Below are 16,577 nucleotides of genomic sequence, written 5' to 3'. Positions count from 1 at the left end.
AAAAATGGTGAGTTGATTTTTGAGAGAGAAAAAAACATTTGTTTTGCTGTTGCCATGTTTGCCATGTCCTTGAATGGTACTATATTTTATGCTCTGGGGGGGGGGGGGGGGGGGCAATATTTGGTTATTTGGTTACCTACCCACTCACCCACCCCAATAGCACTGTGGAAACACATGTAAGATGTTCATTTGTGTTCCTGTCTCAACAAACTTTCTGTTTTGTTTGTTTTTTAAAGTCGTAACGGATAGATCCAGCTTAATACTGTACATATATAATTGGCACGCAGTACCACCATGGGGCCGACGTCAGGTCAGGAAGTGAGACTTGGAAGCGATGGAATAGAGATGGACAATGGAGGAAGAAGAGAAATTAAATCATTCAGTGAAGTCACTGAGAACAAGATGAAGACTTTTTCCAGGACTTACAATAACGAGGCTTGGCAAAGTGCACGCAAGGAAGCGAATGCGTTTTCAAACATCGGCAACTGACGTTGCAGTTGGCGAAACAAAATTTTACATTTTACACAGCTGGGTACTCGTGTGGCTTAACACGTTGCGGAGTTAACATTGTGTAAGTTCCTAATGTTTTGGCTGGGTGAACTTCAGCCAATGAGGAAAGGAAACAAGCGAGTGGCCCAGATTTGTGTCTTGACTTCATAAAGGTTGGGAATCAATGATGATATCGTCACAATTTAGTACTAAATAGTTGTGAGTTGATGTTTTTAACTCATTCACTGCCATTGACGGTTATAGACGTCCAAAAATCAATGGAACTATTGTATTGTCATTGGATGTTGCTGTAGAATTTTGACATGACAAAATGTGCAAAAAGTGAAGCGCTGTCATTACTGTCCATAATGTGACATTTACCATCAGAGAAAATCTCATGGCCAGTTGCAAGAATCCCCTATTTGGTATTAACAAGTCACATGACACAAAAATCTGAACCTCATGATCAGACGCTTGGCCGCTACAGGATTGTGGCGAAATCGCACTTGCAAAGCTCTTGGGCCATGTCCAAAATGAGGGATAGAGAACATTCTTGCAGAACTGTGATTTTAGGAGTCAAAGAAAACAACCGGCATTAATACTTTGATCATCACACAATTAGCTCATATCGTCCGTTTATTCATTTTGAACTCATTCACTGACATAAATTCATTTAAAAAAAAAGATTGTTAAAAATTAGGGGCAAGAAGCGGTTATTTAAATTTTTTTTAATTAAGCGCATGACTTCACTAGTTAACTCACGATTAATCACAAATTTTATATCTGTTCTAAAGGTACAATAAAACAATTCTAGGTTTTCATACTCTTGTTAACAAAAGTGGAAAAAATGTTAAACTAATAGAAAGTTAAAACAAATTTTTGACGTTTATAGCCGTCAACGGCAGTGAAATGAATTTTTTTAAAAAAAGGAAAGAAAATATTATAAAAAATTTGGGGTGTCAGGCGATTAAAGTTTTTCATCGTAATTAATCTCATGACTTCACTAGTTAACTCGCGATTAATCACAAATTTCATATCTGTTCATCTAAATGTACAATAAAGAAATTCTAGGTTTTCATATTCAAAAGAGGAAAAAACTGTTAAACTAATAGAAATAGTTTAAATTAATTTTGGACGTTCATGGCAGTAAATGACATTTTGGCATACACTCTAATTTACATAATAACATGTTAATCATACAACATTCAATTAGTAATGCTGTTTTATTTAGGCCCGCTATGGCATGATGTACATTTTGGAAATTTGAATACAGTACATTTGTTGTTGGGTTCCAAGCAGTCATTTTGTTTTAAACTTTTGTGATGTTGTATTCAGATTAGTTGACAGAGTGTAAAACTCACCATACTTGAAACAAAAACAAAAAACTGTTCAGAATGTGTTAGTCCTTAAAAGGGAAGAAAATAAACGTTAGGCTATACGTTACATTTAACACAATGCATAACATTTATTGTACAAAATGAAAAATGCTTAAACGAATATTTACTTTCAGAATGACTACTTTACATCTCCTTTGAACTACTATTTTTGCCTTTCTTGACGACGCTCACAGTCTCAAAATGAGTCACGCAACACAGATGTGAAGCATTTTTCGAATTAATTAACACTTTTTTGATATACTTGTTTTGAAAGGGGAAGCCCACACTAGTCTAAACCCGGTGTTTTGATTAAAACTGCATTTGTGGAAGATGAATTTAGCTCAGGGGGGGGGGGGGGCGGCCATTTTGCCACTTGTTGACATCAGAGACTACGTTAAAATATAAGGTTATAAGCTAAAGTTAAGGTCAAAATCCCTCACCGTGGGCTTCCATATCACATTTTCTATTATTGTTATTTTTTTACAAATCATAAGATGACCACCCCGCGTTTGACAAAACATATCAAATTCTTATAGAAACATGCATTCCTGGTGAATGTGTTGTAGCGGTGCAAAGTTTGGGGGATGGGAGATCATCCAAGCATTGAACTTTCCTTTTTGTTCAAGTAAACAAATTACCTGTCTTCACTATAATTACACACACTACATCTGATAAACTCCGATGGATCGTCTGGGTTTTCTCGCAGCAACGATACGCAGTTGCCCTCCGATTTCAGCCGATTGAGAAGCAGGAGGCCCTCCCCGGCTGGGTCAGAGGTGCACACGATCCAGTGGTTGTTAGACTTCTCTGCTTTTTGGACATCCAAGAAAGTATGAACGGTCACCTCGTATTCGTTGCCGTATGAGGTCCTGCCGAGGGGACGAGAAGGATTATTAAAAGACATGAAAACAAATCTTGATTACATTAGTAGTAGTCATGCTATTCATATATATAAAAAAGAAAAGAAATACGGTGGCCCTAAAAAACTACTATATGAAGAGATACGTTTTTTGTGTGTGTTTTTTTTTTTTTAAGCTGACAAAATAAGGGCCAGGTCTTTAATTTATTTTTTATATTATTATTTATAACTAATTATGGAATGGCTTTCTTAGCTTTATACTTACTTGCAACTAATCAGCTATTTATTTAAAAAATAATAATAATCCGAATTAAAAAAATTTAAATAAATGTAAATATGAGTGTCAGGCGATTCAAATTTTAATCGTAATTAATTGCATGAGTTCAATAGTTAACAAACGATTAATCACTCATTTTATATCTGTCCTGAATGTACAATAAAATATTTTTTCCAAAATTTTCATGCTCTACTTAACACAATTGGAAACAAAAAGTAATAACAAATATAGCTGCATCTTTTAGTCATTAATACAGTAACTTCATAATAATTCATAATATTTAGTTAAAATTAATAAGATGTACTGCACTAAAAAACAAGTGCGATGTTGATTTGTTTTTAGGTAATTTTTCTGCCACTAGATGGCATAATTGCATTTGCAAGACATTGGTGACAGCTCAGTGCATTTTTCTTCTCTATTAAGACCTATCTAATCTTTAACATGAAGTAACTTGTGGAATTCTGCAAATTTTCAAAATTGTAAAATACAACTTGACCCCAGTCTCTATAAATATATGCATTATTATTAAATGTATTACTGCTAAATTTTGACGTGGACGTGTCTGCTGCGTTGCGACTGGAATTCCCCCAGACAGGCTTTCCAAGTAAGGAGAGGTCATTAATCCCGCTTTATAAAAATTAACAGCGTTAAAGGAACTTTAAATTAACTCAAAATTAATACGCAAATTTTGACACCCATAATAAACACATTTTAATTAGGGATAAACAGAAAAAAGTGCAAATAAATTTGTGAACCGCTAATACGCAAAGGATTACCGTACCCAAGGATAAGACGTTCCATAACAGCCAGAGCCTGGTGTGTCTTGCAGTGGAGGATGACCACGTTGACGTTGGCCTGTGAGGCGAGGAAGCAAAGATGACGCATGCTACAAAGCAGTGGTGGAAAATGCTGAAAAATCGCTGGTGTGGATGAAACGTATAACCGCAGAGACAAAGACACTTACGGGTACGGGAAGACCCTCGTGCTCGAGCCTCTCCTGGGGGTCAAAGTGCACCACCTTCCACCAGGCGAGGAAGCATTCGTTCTCGTCCAAGTTGACCTCCTGGAGGCGAGACCTCAGCGCGCACTTCCGGAACGTCTGCGCGTCACTCGTCAAGTACAGCTGAGAGAGGAAAAAAATATTTTGTTTTTGTCACATCTACAACACAGGCAGCCCAAGGGGGGAAATAAATACATAAAAAAAATATATATATATATATTTTAAATTATTATTATTATTTTATTATTTTTTATATTTAATTTAATTTAATATTTTATATGATTTTTTATTTTTTAAATAAAACTATGCATTGAGTAGACATTATTTTGAATAAAAAATAGCATACATATTAAAAAAACCCAGTTTTTTTGTGTTGCGGATTAATTTTTTAATTGTAATTTTTTTACATTGAATTTCAAATTAATTACAAAAACTAATTTTTGTGTTTAATAATAAAAAAGTCCTTATATTTTATAAACAGTTTTGCACTGTAAATTTGTTATTATAATTATTTTTTTAATTTGTATTTCAGTTAAAATATGTCAACATTTTAATAAAAACTGCATTTATGTATTATTGCAATAGAATTATAATTTTTCTCATTTATCAAATATATTATTTGTGTATTTTTATTTAATTAAAAAATATTGGTGCTGATGTATTGCAGTAGAAATGTTAAATTTAAATATTTCTAGTTACATTAAAAATAATAATGAACTATAATTTAAAATATTTTTATAATTACATTTTTAAATACAAAATAAAATGCAATTAACATAAAACTGTTTATTGCAATAGAATATTTTAATATTTTTAAATTGCAAAAGAGAGGAAACTGAAAACAAACCAAACAAAGCAATGTATTAGGAATGGGTGTGAGGTTTTTTTTATTTGAGAGGGGTGTGGTGGGATCACTTACTCCACCGGCAAAGTCACTTGTTGTTTTCAGGGCAAAACTTTGCTCATAATGCAGAGTTGCTCCTTCTGGGGTGCCATCCACACTGTTGTCACACAATTAGCATGACAAGATTCCGCCAATGCAATACAAGAGTGCGTGCATGCATGTGTGTGTGTGTGTGCATACCTGGTAATAATAAACGCCGTGCGCACACTGGGCTGAATGCTTCTCCCAGCACTGACTCCACACGGACCTCGAATGCAGGGAGAAGGATTCTTGGTCATGTGATCAATGTACGCGTTGACGCCCAGCACTAAACACTGCCCCTGTTCACCGATGTTCACCAACATCACAACATCTCCAAAGTGCAGTGCACCATCCGGGGTCTTGCTCAGCTCCACCTGTACACACGTGGGCATAGTCATTGTCATCATCATCATCATCATCATCATCATCATCATCATCATCATCATCATCATCATCATTATCTATGTGTATGATGGTACCGGATTGAGGATGTTGTTCTTGAGTAAGTCGACTCTCTGGGCAATCAGTTCGCCATTTTCCCTTTTATGTAGGTACTTGTTCCTCACATACTGTAGTAAAAACACACATCAAGTATTTACAGTAAATGGCATTTGTCTACTAAAGAAATGTGGATAGATGGATGAACAGGTAGATGAAGACTTGGTAGATATATGGGTAGATAGATAGATGGGTATAATATATATATATATATATATATATATATATATATATATATATATATATATATATATATATATATATATATATATATACATATATATATATATATATATATACACATATATATATATATATATATATATATATATACACATATATATATATATATACATATATATATATATATATACACATATATATATATATACATATATATATATAGATAGATACATTAAATGTTCTGTACACAACTGAGAGGGAAACGTCCCCCCCTATATATATAGATACATTAAATGTTCTGTACACAACTGAGAGGGAAACAGCCCCCCCCCCCCCCTCACCCCACCGTCGTACTTTTCGAGTACGGTGTTTGTTATTAAAGCTAGCCAAACCTAGCTAAAACAGCTACAAAACCAAATATCAAAAGCGTCATTTGACCACAAACCTCTTCCAGGTGCTGCTCCTCGTTCCAGTTTCCAATTTTCACGCTCGTGCGGTAGGTTTTAAACTCGGGCATGGAGGTCATTTTGTTAGCCATGTTGGCGTTTGCTTGGAGGACAATTTCAAGCTAAATGGCTAGCGTGGTGGTTTCTATGGTAACGTTTATCCAACCCAAGCTCACACCGAGCGCCGCTAGAGGGCACCAAAACCCCGACACATGTCTAACGTAAACCAAGTGATGTGCTTTACGCATGCGTATAAAGAGCGTGTCAAACTTTGATGTAGAAATTACGTCAACGGTGTGTCGTGCTGTGATGTGACGTCAAGGCGTCCCTGTCGACTTGGAAGTAGCTGTCGCTGTTGTAATATTAATCACAATGTAACTGCTGTTTTACTCCCAACTTTTATTGATCATAACCAGCTTGTTGTGGTTAGTTAAATTGTGGAAACATTTCATGAAAATTGCATGCTGTTATTACTGTATTTGACCTTTTCACGTTTAATTGTAAAAATAAATAGCATATTGCAAACATTAAAGTCGTCAAAAGTTGTATTAAATTCATATACATAACTAAATACACACGCTCCTTCCTACATACATTAGTGTTTATGTGACTGTACTTAGTACTATATAGGGTAGGTTTTTTTTTAAAATACGAGATTGACCATAAAATAATGACTCTGTAATGAACAATGACATTCACTATGAGTAATTACCAGCTACTATGTCTAATAACACTAATAAGACTTTTTTTTTAATTGGTAGAATGCATTGTCAAACTTGCATAATCAGTATTAATTTTCATGACCTTTTCATGAGAGATTTTGTGATTTTTTTTCTCACTTTTGATTACTAATTGGTTAAAACCAAGGACTTGTTCTGGGCAAACAGTAGAAAATAAATGATCCGATGAGATAAAACAAGACACAATTTTTAATTATCGGGGAGAGGGGAACTGTTATGTTAAGGCTAATATTAAATATAGCCAGAATTCTGCGTCGACCGAACAGGACAGGACATGAAGAGTATTATCAAATGGACTCTCTTGCACTGAACCCATGCTGTTCAGTCAGTATAGTTTACAGTCATTTTGTGTATAATTTCAAGTGCTCAACTTTGGCCGCAAGTGTGACATCCACTGTGAGCTGTCATCGTCCTGGAAGGGGAATCCTCTCATCTGCAATTCCTTCGCAAGGTATCTTCCTAGTTTCCCCAAATTGATTTTCCAGCAGTTTTTCCTTGCCTCGATAGGGCTGCTAAATTATATTTTTGTGTGAATTGCTGTAAAGCCCTTTCAGGCTTTTGTGATTAAGAAATATAAAAAATGAATTGAAAAGAGTGTTTTATTTAAGCTTCGCCGATATGCAGCTTCATATCAGGTCATGGCTTATCCTTCACAGTTCTTTAAAAAAAATAAAAATAATCTACTCACATAGCACTGTGCATCTTGGAAGTATTCACAGCGGTTCCCCTATTCTACATTTTCGATACAATAAAATCATTTTTATCCTCAAAATTCAACACGCAACACCTGTTTTTTTCTGACCGCTAGAGGGCGTACGTTCACTATAGGTTACAATGTCAGCAAGTCATGGGAAATGACACACCAGGAGATTTCTCAAGTGATTGCACTGAAGACACCGGTGTTGAAAATTTAAATTTGGGGCATTCCCCATTCAAGGTAATGCTGGAAATCAGGCCGTAACAGACAAAATGTAGAACAAAATGAATTGCGATGAATACTTTCCAGATGCATTTCTATCCAGTCTACTAGGGTTTTTGTCCAAGTCACTATTCTTATCCCATCAGTGACCGTTGGCCCGGCCCCGGATTCCGGCACCGTTCATGTGACACCGCTTGTAGTTTCTCTCCTCCTCGCTGTCATCCTCCTCTTCATCGCTCCTGTCGTCCCCTTCCAGCTGCACATGCAAAAAGCACAACAAAGTCAAGTGAGGGTGTCGTACAAAAGGTAGGACGGACCCGGCTGTAATAAACGCACCTGGCTGAAGAGACACTTGAAGAGCATCTTTGATATGAGTAGGGCCCAGTAGACGTGCAGCATCTGGAGCACCAGCAGCATGACGTTGAAGAAATAGTAGCCGAAGAACGCAGCGTACCTCTCAAGCGGGTACACCCACGTGCAGTGGATCACCCTGCGGAGATCACAATTAATTTGGATTTTCCACTCCTAAACAGATTTTACTTACTACCTGTGAGTCATTTATTTGGTTCTAGTTAATGTTGCCATGAGTTGGACAGTTGCTATGAGGCTGAACGATTTTGGAATATAATTTATATGTTGGGGGGTTTTCCCCTTAACTCATTCACTGCCATAAATTAATTTAACTATTTCTATTAGTTAAACATGTTTTCCCACTTTTGTTAACAAGAGAATGAAAACCTAGAATTGTTTTTGTTGTATATTTAGAACAGATATAAAACTTGTGATTAATCGCGAATTAACTAGTGAAGTCATGCAATTAATTACAATTTAAAAATGTAATCGCCTGACGCCCCTAATAAAAAATCAAAAAAATTATTTAAAATTTTTTAAAATAAAAATTAACTAGTGAAGTCATGAGATTAACTACACGTAAAAAATGTAATCACCTGACGCCCCTAATTTTTTTCTTTTTTTTTTAAATAAAATAAAATAAAGGATTATTAGTTCACTAGTTAACTCACGATTAATCACAAATTTTACATCTGCTCTAAATTTAAACATTTTCTCTCTCTAGGTTTTCATAATCTTGTTATCAAAAGTGGAAAAAAATGTTAAACTAACAGAAATAGAATAGAATAGAATAGAAAGGTCTCTCTTCCCATATATTTTTTTACCAAACACGAGTAATTATACATTAATCTACTACAATAAACAATACCAGGTTTGTTATACATAAATGTTTTGGTCTTATAAGTTCTGGCATACATAAAGACAAATGACAAAAGACAACTTCTTCCAAACAGTCTACCAAGTGTGGTGTAAACACGTCAATAAGTCATCAATCAAATTATAATAATAATGCAAACAAACTTGTGACAAATTTTTACGTTTCATCAAATGACATGTAAACATGTGGACTGCACGTCTTAAGCACTAAACTATCGAGACACTATACATATAAATAAAATATACATGCATAACTGTGATCAATTTTCCTCCCCAAGTTGATATATACCAGGGGTCACCAACCTTTTTGAAGCTTTAATGCAAAGGGCTACCAGTGTTTGATAGACAAAAATATCAAAAATCTGAAATAACAAATTTACTCAAATTACCTTAGTTTGATATTGGTATTAACTCATTCACTGCCATTGACGGCTGTAGACGTAAACAAATTAATTTGAGCTATTTCTATTAGTTTAACATGTTTTCCCACTTTAGTTAACAAGTATGAAAACCTAGAATTTTTTTATTGTATTAGAACAGATATAAAATTTGTGATTAATCACAAATTAACTAGTGAAGTCATGCGATTAATTACGATAAAAATAATTAATCGCCTGGCGGCCCTAATTTTTAATAATCTTTTCTTAAAAAAAAAAAAAGATGATTAAAAATTAAAAGAAAAAAAAGAAAAGAAATGATTATTAAAAATTAGGGGCATCGGGCGATTAAAATTTGAAATCGTAATTAATCGCATGACTTCACGAGCTGTTCTAAATGTACCCAAAAAATCTAGGCTTTCATACTCTTGTTAACAAAAGTGGGAAAAAAACGTTAAACTAATAGAAATAGTTAAAATTAATTTTTGGTGTCTATTGCTGTCAATGGCAGTGAATGAGTTAATAAGGGCCAATCAATTTAACCGGCAATATTAGCTTTCTATTAAAAAAATATATATATTTAAAAAGAAAAAAGAAAAAAAAAGAACCATTTTTAAAATGATTATCATTTTTACAAATTAACACAATATAACATGAGAGGAAAAATAACCATGTTCAAACATCCCCCCCCCCTCTGCGAAAGATAAGGGTGAAGTATTTTAATATAGTCAAATATTCTGCCTGTTTTGTTTTCTCTGTTATTTCTACTTGCACTATTATCTTCCATTATGTTGGCACGGATGTCAATGGCAAGGTAAGAATTTCATTCAACAAGGAAAACATGTATTCCCACTATTTGTATGGTAATAAAATTTAATTGAATAGCACATACTCACCAGAAAGGAAAGATCACAAGTCTGGTCAGCATGAAAAGGAAGGTGAAGACCACAAACATAACGTTCGCTGTCTTATGCCACTTAGCATAGTTGAGTACCTTTGCGCCCTGCAACCCCCCCAAAAAAACCTATTGTTATACGTGACAATAGATGCCTTTTTTCCAATATACTGTAGCACAATGAATGTATTATGACATCATTTTGATATTATTGTATCATGATTTACTCAATTATCAGAATACATGCAAAAAGATGACTTTGCACATCCATACAATGCGTCCATAAACATCCTCTGTTTGCTCTGTTCCTCACAATCTGACACGGAGAGATCGACGCACATGATGAGCGCGCTGACCTCGAGCAGGGTGTCGGACGAGTCGTGGAGCGCCATCACGATGGTGCCGACGCGGATGTAGTTGGAGATCCACGAGAACGCCAGCAAAGTTAGCGTAGCGATGTGGTGGATCACCTGCTCTTTAAAGTCCTGCGCCAGCGGGAAAGACGGGAAAACCGGCAATGAATTGAGATTTGAACCCCGAACCTCAGAATAATAAAGCAAAACATTGACCAGCAATGGCTTAAAAACTCAGGTTGGGGCATTTGTATGTCAAGGTACCACTGTATATAATTTTTAACTCATTCACTGCCATTGACGGATATAGACGTCAAAAATTCATTTGAACTATTTCTATTAGTTTAACGTTTTTTTCCCACTTTTGTTAACAAGAGTATGAAAACCTAGAAAATTCAAAAATATAATCGCCTGATGCCCCTAATTTTTAATAATATTTTCTTTTTTTAAATCGCAATTAAAATCTTTAATTGTAATTAATCGCATGATTTCAATAGTTAACTAATGATTAATCACAAATTTTATATCTGTTCTAAATGTACAATAAAACATTTTTTCTAGGTTTTCATACTCTTGTTAACAAAAGTGGAAAAAAATGTGAAACTAATAGAAATAGTTCAAATGCATTTTTGACGTCTATAACCGTCAATGGCAGTGAATGAGTTCAAAGTTCAAAGTCGTTTTTCCTGTTTGAAACTTCTGCTTGGCTGAATAGGTGTAATCAAAACATACAAAGCATTCAAATATACACACTCGCCTTCCGCTTCACATCGAACGTGAGGCTGAGGAGCAACGACAGGTAGAAGCCCATTTCCAGGAAGTAATACCAGTACTGGGATTGCAGCAAAGACTGGACACATGGCAGGACGTTATTTCACATGTCATGTCCTTTCAGTTATTCACATTCAAATTTGGTCTTACCTGTTTAGGGAAGCCTGCCCAAACCTCTTTCAGGCTGTAAAACCAGGGTTTCTAAAATAAATGACAACATACAACAGTGACATGGTAACACTATCAATAGACAATGACAGAGGTGCGAAAAAAACAACCACTTACATCATGGAGGGCAACAATACCGCCAATAAATGCAAAAAAATAGAATACACATCTCCAGCTGTTGAAAAAAACAACAAAAAAAACAGACATGTAAAAAATAATAATAATTGAGAAACATCTTTTGAGTGAAGACACACGCGCACCTGGCCTCACAGAATCTCTTGCGAAGACCTGGACGCTGATGGTTCCGCCTCCTCCTGAACCACAGTTGAACTTTTCGCTCGGTCCAGCTTGTCTTTTTACACAGAGCCCTCACGTCCGCCTGACACGCACACTCACACAATCAGTCACTTTGCCAAACATGAATCAGGCCATTTGCAGGGTCAGTGAAACCACATTGAAGACAATTTTGAAGGACACTTACTGGCAGTCTAAATTATGGGGAGCTTGTTGGGGTCTCCTTTAAATAAATTAATTTTCACCAGAATACATGCGCTTTGCCAATAACATTTGGTGACATTTAGGGCATGTTGAGGCCCCTAATAAACTATTTCATTATCTACGAATAAGGATCTTGCAACATACGGTTTTACATCAGCTTACCTGTGATGGAACGTTTGCTTTTGTGCAGAAGTAGTTTTCCAAGACGGCATTTTGCTCTTCTGCGCGACGTAGTCTGTCTTTAACACCGCAAACGTCGGCCAGCGGCGCAGCCACCAACCTGCACACCATCAGAGCAACATGAAAGGGCAGAATTTTTTTTATATTTACATCTTCATATTATCGTTCAGTAATGTTTTAAAAGCTAGCCAGCTAGCTTCTAAACATAGTAGCTGAACTTCATAAATAAATTCAATTGTAACCCAAATAACAACATTTATTGTTATCAAACAATACTTTTCAAGATTCAGCAGATTTTAGATATAATAGAACCCAAATAATGTATTAAACAGTGTGCATCATAATGCTGCTGCTAAGTCGATTCATTTTGCTTCTCCTTCTGGTGTGCCCACCTTGGCCACTGGGAGGCAGTATAACATAGTCATGCAGATACAAATAAAATGAATAGACTTCGAGTACTGCAAGAAAGAAGCTGTAATCCTATTTTTCAACAGCACAGCTGGTGTCGGGCAGAATTCTTGTGCCTCTAAAATCATCACTTTTCAGGAAACATCATCGTCAAAGACAGCAAGCCATTTTTAACACTTTAGATTGATAAAAAAATGAAGTAAATATAATCGTTTGCTTCTAAAATCATAGGCTAGTGATGCTAACCGCTAGCATGACCATTGTACTGTTTGTTAGCATTAATCTGACAAACTGATACAGTGACAATAGGAACACTTTTACTGAAAGAGATGCATATAAGATTCTGTGTCGCAATGTTCTGAAAAGGTTCAAACATTTTAGCACTTACAAGATTAAACTGCGTTTAATAAATGAAATTGCTAAAAATTAACGCAAATGTCATTAATTAAAAGTATATACACTTTTTTTACCTGACCAGTATGAATTTTAACTAGCGCTGTCAAAGTTAAAGCGTTAACTAATTTATTAACCACAAAAAATTATTGCATGTAATAACGCAAAAATAATCACACTATTCATTTTGACCGCAGATGATCCTTTAGCTGACAGCGGATGGTTACGTTGAAGGTAGCACAGGTTGTGTTTGAGCAATAAACATAGCTATATGCATTAAAGTAAAGCATTTAATAACTGTTTGCGTATGACATTCAGAAAATGTGTTCATGTCAAACTATCGAGGTAATTTACCCCCCCCCCCATTTTAATTTCTGCAAGTAATTAACTGATTAGAAAAAGAGGAGGATGAGAGTGTGCAGTGGATCAAAAAATGTTGAAGACGTCCTTATAACAGTAAATGTCGAAACAATTAACACATAACAGGTGCTCTTTAAATTTGAGGCAATTTAAAAAAAATAATAAGCCTTTTTAATTAAGTGATTAATTGTGAATAATCAAAATTCTAAGATGTGATGAATCTGATTAAAAATTAAAAATTGTTTGACAGCTCTAATTTTAACATAAATATATATATTTTTTTTAACAAGCTATATTTATGACTAAACTTGCAGCTGTGTACCAAAGATGTAGCAAAGAAACATACGTTCACAAATTTTGCTCTAGAATCCTTGTGCAATGTACCAGTCATACTCTTCGTCTCCGCTCACCTCTCAAAAAGGAACCTGACGAAGAGGAGGCAGAGGGCGACTGGCAGCACGCCGTACAGCTGGGAGGCTTTGGCGTAAACGCGACCTTCGCGGTCCTCCAGATCCGCCCATGAGACGTTCACAGGCAGCCACAAACGCTCCCACCACAGCCACTCGGTGACTGTGTGCAACATGCTGTGGGGAAACAGAGCGTGCGCACACAAATCTGTTGCACTGTATAACACAACTATAAGTCATTTATCCTTTTAGTAGTCATTTAGAAGATTGTTGACCAACCTTTTATTCAGCCAAGGCGCATATTTACATTGGAAACATTTCAAGTTAGTCGTTGGCCAAAGTAGATGACCAAATAAGCAAACAAATAATTTTTGGACCAATCAAATTGAATCGTGGTTGGATAGAGAAGATTATAATTATTATTATTATTATTACTGTATGTGACAATGTAGTGCCTGTTTTAGAATGGTTTCTAATTATAAGCATGCTAATTATGTCCCTGCTGACATTGTCATTGACAAAAGTAGACTAGATTTTAGAGTTGATTTAGAATTACGGACTACATCGTAGTTACAGTTTCGTTTTTTTTTTACTGTTTTTTTCTGCTAAAAATGAAAAGAACAATTTAATTTGTCAAGAAACATTAAGTAGAGAGAGACGTGATTTGATTTTGTGGGCCAGAAAAATGGTGTGGTGAGCTGGGTCTGTGATTTAGAGTCTTCAGATTTGATTTAGAGTGAGTTTCTGCATCTGCCTCACAGTTCTGAGGTTGGGGGTTCGAATCTGCACTCTGGCTGTCCTATGTAAAGTTTGCATGTTCACCCCGTACTAGCACGTTTTACTCCAGCTCCAGTTTTGCATATTTGGCTCATTGAAAACACTGAATTGTGCATAGGTGCGAATGCAAGTGTGACACATTATCCGCCCTCCGAAAAACTATTCAGTGCTACTTAATTCTGAAAACACCTGCTTTAGGCTCCGTACCACTGAACATGGACGTACTTTTTGGCAAGAGAAGCTGTGTACATCCTGAACAGGTTGCCAGGCAATTGCTGGGCACATGAAAACAAAAAAAAACATTCACACGAATCCAATATACCCACTAATTTAAGTCTTTATTTTTTCTAGTGTGAGAGGACTCACAGAATATGAACACGCAAACTCCACATAGGATTTGAAGAGTGTGACCTCTTGACTGTGAGGTAGACAAGCTTACCACTATTTAATTGTGCGGTATTTATTTTATTTCACGTGACCTCCTAACTTGCTTACATACTCCCTTAAAGCAATCAAATTCATTTTTGGGGGTATTATTTCCTGCTAAATAGTTCACCATGACAGTACAGCGGTTTTAAAAAGGCGGGCACTTTCAAGACGGCAGAATAGAGAAGGGTCATACTGATAAACAAAAGGAGGTTAAGAGCAATTCACCAATGGAAAGATTACAAAGAAGTAAAGTCCCTTTGACTGCCGTGGACTCTGCCCATACGTGCAGATAAACCATGCAGACAGTTTGTTCACAAAAATGACTAATATTTGTTCGCCACGTTGCCGTTTTACACGCGGAATCGTGTTGTCGCTAAACGAGAAGCCGTTGAGTCAGTTTGTCAGCAAGGCCATGCAGTCATTTGAATAGCTGCGGGCAATGTTTTTCTAGGCGAGTTCAAACAGAGGGAAGGACATTGGGGAAGGCGTGTACTCGTGTGTGGTTAATAACAGCATTTAAAGTATTAAAAAAAAAATTAAAATGACATTAGAAAATTTAGGCCCCACTCACCTTGTGGCTTTTCAAGGCAGCTGTATAAGCAGTGTGTCAAAGTCATGTACGCGCTGTCAGATCCTCTCTAACTGCCTGCCTCTATGAAGACACCTTCATACAAAACCAATATTTACTCATGTCCCGATCACTCCCTTCATTAGTTTGCCGTGTGTGTGCGTTGGAGAGACAGAGGGCAAAAGAGAGAGAGAGAGAGAGAGAGAGAGAGCGAGAGGGCCAAAGAGAGAGACGGCTCACCTGGGTGGAAATCTTAAAACAGTGCCCTCCCCTCTTGGCCTGCTGCGCTGATCACACGCTCCAGAGTTGTTGCAAAGATGTTACTTAGTTAAAAAATAAACAAAACAAAAAAAGGAATCGGATGAGAATTTGAATTCAGCATCCAAGCGAAGTTGTCTTTCTGTGCTCTTACCTGTAGGTATTCCCTCTGGAATGCTGGGGGACCCCCCCCCCCCCCACAAAGGGCCCATTCTGTAGTAGAGGAGGAGGGGGAGGAGTCAATGCAAGGCTTTTGGAGGGGAAACACGAACCTTCCCATTATATGCATGTAAACAGACGGCCAGGTTAGTATCAAAGTTCATGTGCAATTCAAGTGCTGGGAGGCTCCTATTATTGGAAAGCTGAAATGCCAAAGAAAATAATTTGAGGGCAACTTACCTGGTTAACACATCACATCAACGCCAAAACACTGTCAAGATAATAAAGAACCGCACACACACAATGTGTGAAATATCATAAGCAGAGTACTCCCGGTATTAAAGCGGAAGTCAACCGTAAACATTTCTTGACAATAATATGTCATATGTGACCTTACTTGTCTGAACATGACATTCTGATTAATATTACATTTGTGAAATACGGGTTATGAAGCAAAATCCAGCCGTATTTATCCATCTCAGGTGGCGGCCATTTTGCCACTTGCTGTCGGCTGAAAATGACATGGGGAAAAGAGCTTGTTGCAACATGGTCCTGGTTGATCTCTTATACTCTGCTGCCACCGTTTTGTTGTTGTGATAACTACCATTGCTTTAAGCGGCCTCTTCAAGTCAGAGGC

General features: G+C 36.4%; 2 protein-coding genes across 2 annotated transcripts; both read right to left on the bottom strand.

Moving 5' to 3' along the window:
- Positions 1-1,499: 1,499 nt before the first annotated feature.
- cfap161 (cilia and flagella associated protein 161) lies at positions 1,500-6,297 on the bottom strand. Its single transcript, XM_086073058.1, has 7 exons — positions 6,053-6,297; positions 5,406-5,495; positions 5,086-5,300; positions 4,921-5,002; positions 3,966-4,124; positions 3,783-3,856; positions 1,500-2,734 (listed from the first exon to the last, which is right to left on the bottom strand). The coding sequence occupies exons 1-7, from the start codon at positions 6,143-6,145 to the stop codon at positions 2,500-2,502; spliced, it is 948 nt and encodes a 315-aa protein (XP_085929184.1). The 5' UTR covers positions 6,146-6,297; the 3' UTR covers positions 1,500-2,499.
- Positions 6,298-7,378: 1,081 nt separating this feature from the next.
- On the bottom strand, positions 7,379-15,751 carry cers3b (ceramide synthase 3b). Its single transcript, XM_086073057.1, has 11 exons — positions 15,527-15,751; positions 13,753-13,926; positions 12,164-12,281; positions 11,764-11,882; positions 11,621-11,678; positions 11,486-11,536; positions 11,322-11,414; positions 10,568-10,696; positions 10,213-10,319; positions 8,049-8,202; positions 7,379-7,968 (listed from the first exon to the last, which is right to left on the bottom strand). Exons 2-11 carry the CDS (start codon positions 13,923-13,925, stop codon positions 7,855-7,857), a joined length of 1,116 nt encoding a protein of 371 aa, XP_085929183.1. The 5' UTR covers position 13,926; positions 15,527-15,751; the 3' UTR covers positions 7,379-7,854.
- Between the last annotated feature and the right edge of the window lie 826 nt (positions 15,752-16,577).

The sequence above is a fragment of the Leptonotus elevatus genome, chromosome 4 (assembly GCF_054856555.1).
Source record: "Leptonotus elevatus isolate MCC_2025b chromosome 4, RoL_Lele_1.0, whole genome shotgun sequence".
Lineage (NCBI taxonomy): Eukaryota > Metazoa > Chordata > Actinopteri > Syngnathiformes > Syngnathidae > Leptonotus > Leptonotus elevatus.
Note: the sequence above shows the minus strand (reverse complement) of the source record. Positions and strands in the feature narration are given on the sequence as shown.

Coding starts and splice junctions, on each gene's coding strand:
- cfap161 (XM_086073058.1), bottom strand. CDS start 6,145: ATGGCTAACAAAATGACCTCCATGCCCGAGTTTAAAACCTACCGCACG. Junction 5,003..5,085: donor ACGGCGTTTATTATTACCAG/GTATGCACACAC, acceptor GTGTGACAACAG/TGTGGATGGCACCCCAGAAG. Junction 4,125..4,920: donor CAAGTGACTTTGCCGGTGGA/GTAAGTGATCCC, acceptor TTCCTCTCTCAG/CTGTACTTGACGAGTGACGC.
- cers3b (XM_086073057.1), bottom strand. CDS start 13,925: ATGTTGCACACAGTCACCGAGTGGCTGTGGTGGGAGCGTTTGTGGCTG. Junction 12,282..13,752: donor GTCAGGTTCCTTTTTGAGAG/GTGAGCGGAGAC, acceptor GATGGTGTGCAG/GTTGGTGGCTGCGCCGCTGG. Junction 11,679..11,763: donor AAGAGATTCTGTGAGGCCAG/GTGCGCGTGTGT, acceptor TTTTTTCAACAG/CTGGAGATGTGTATTCTATT.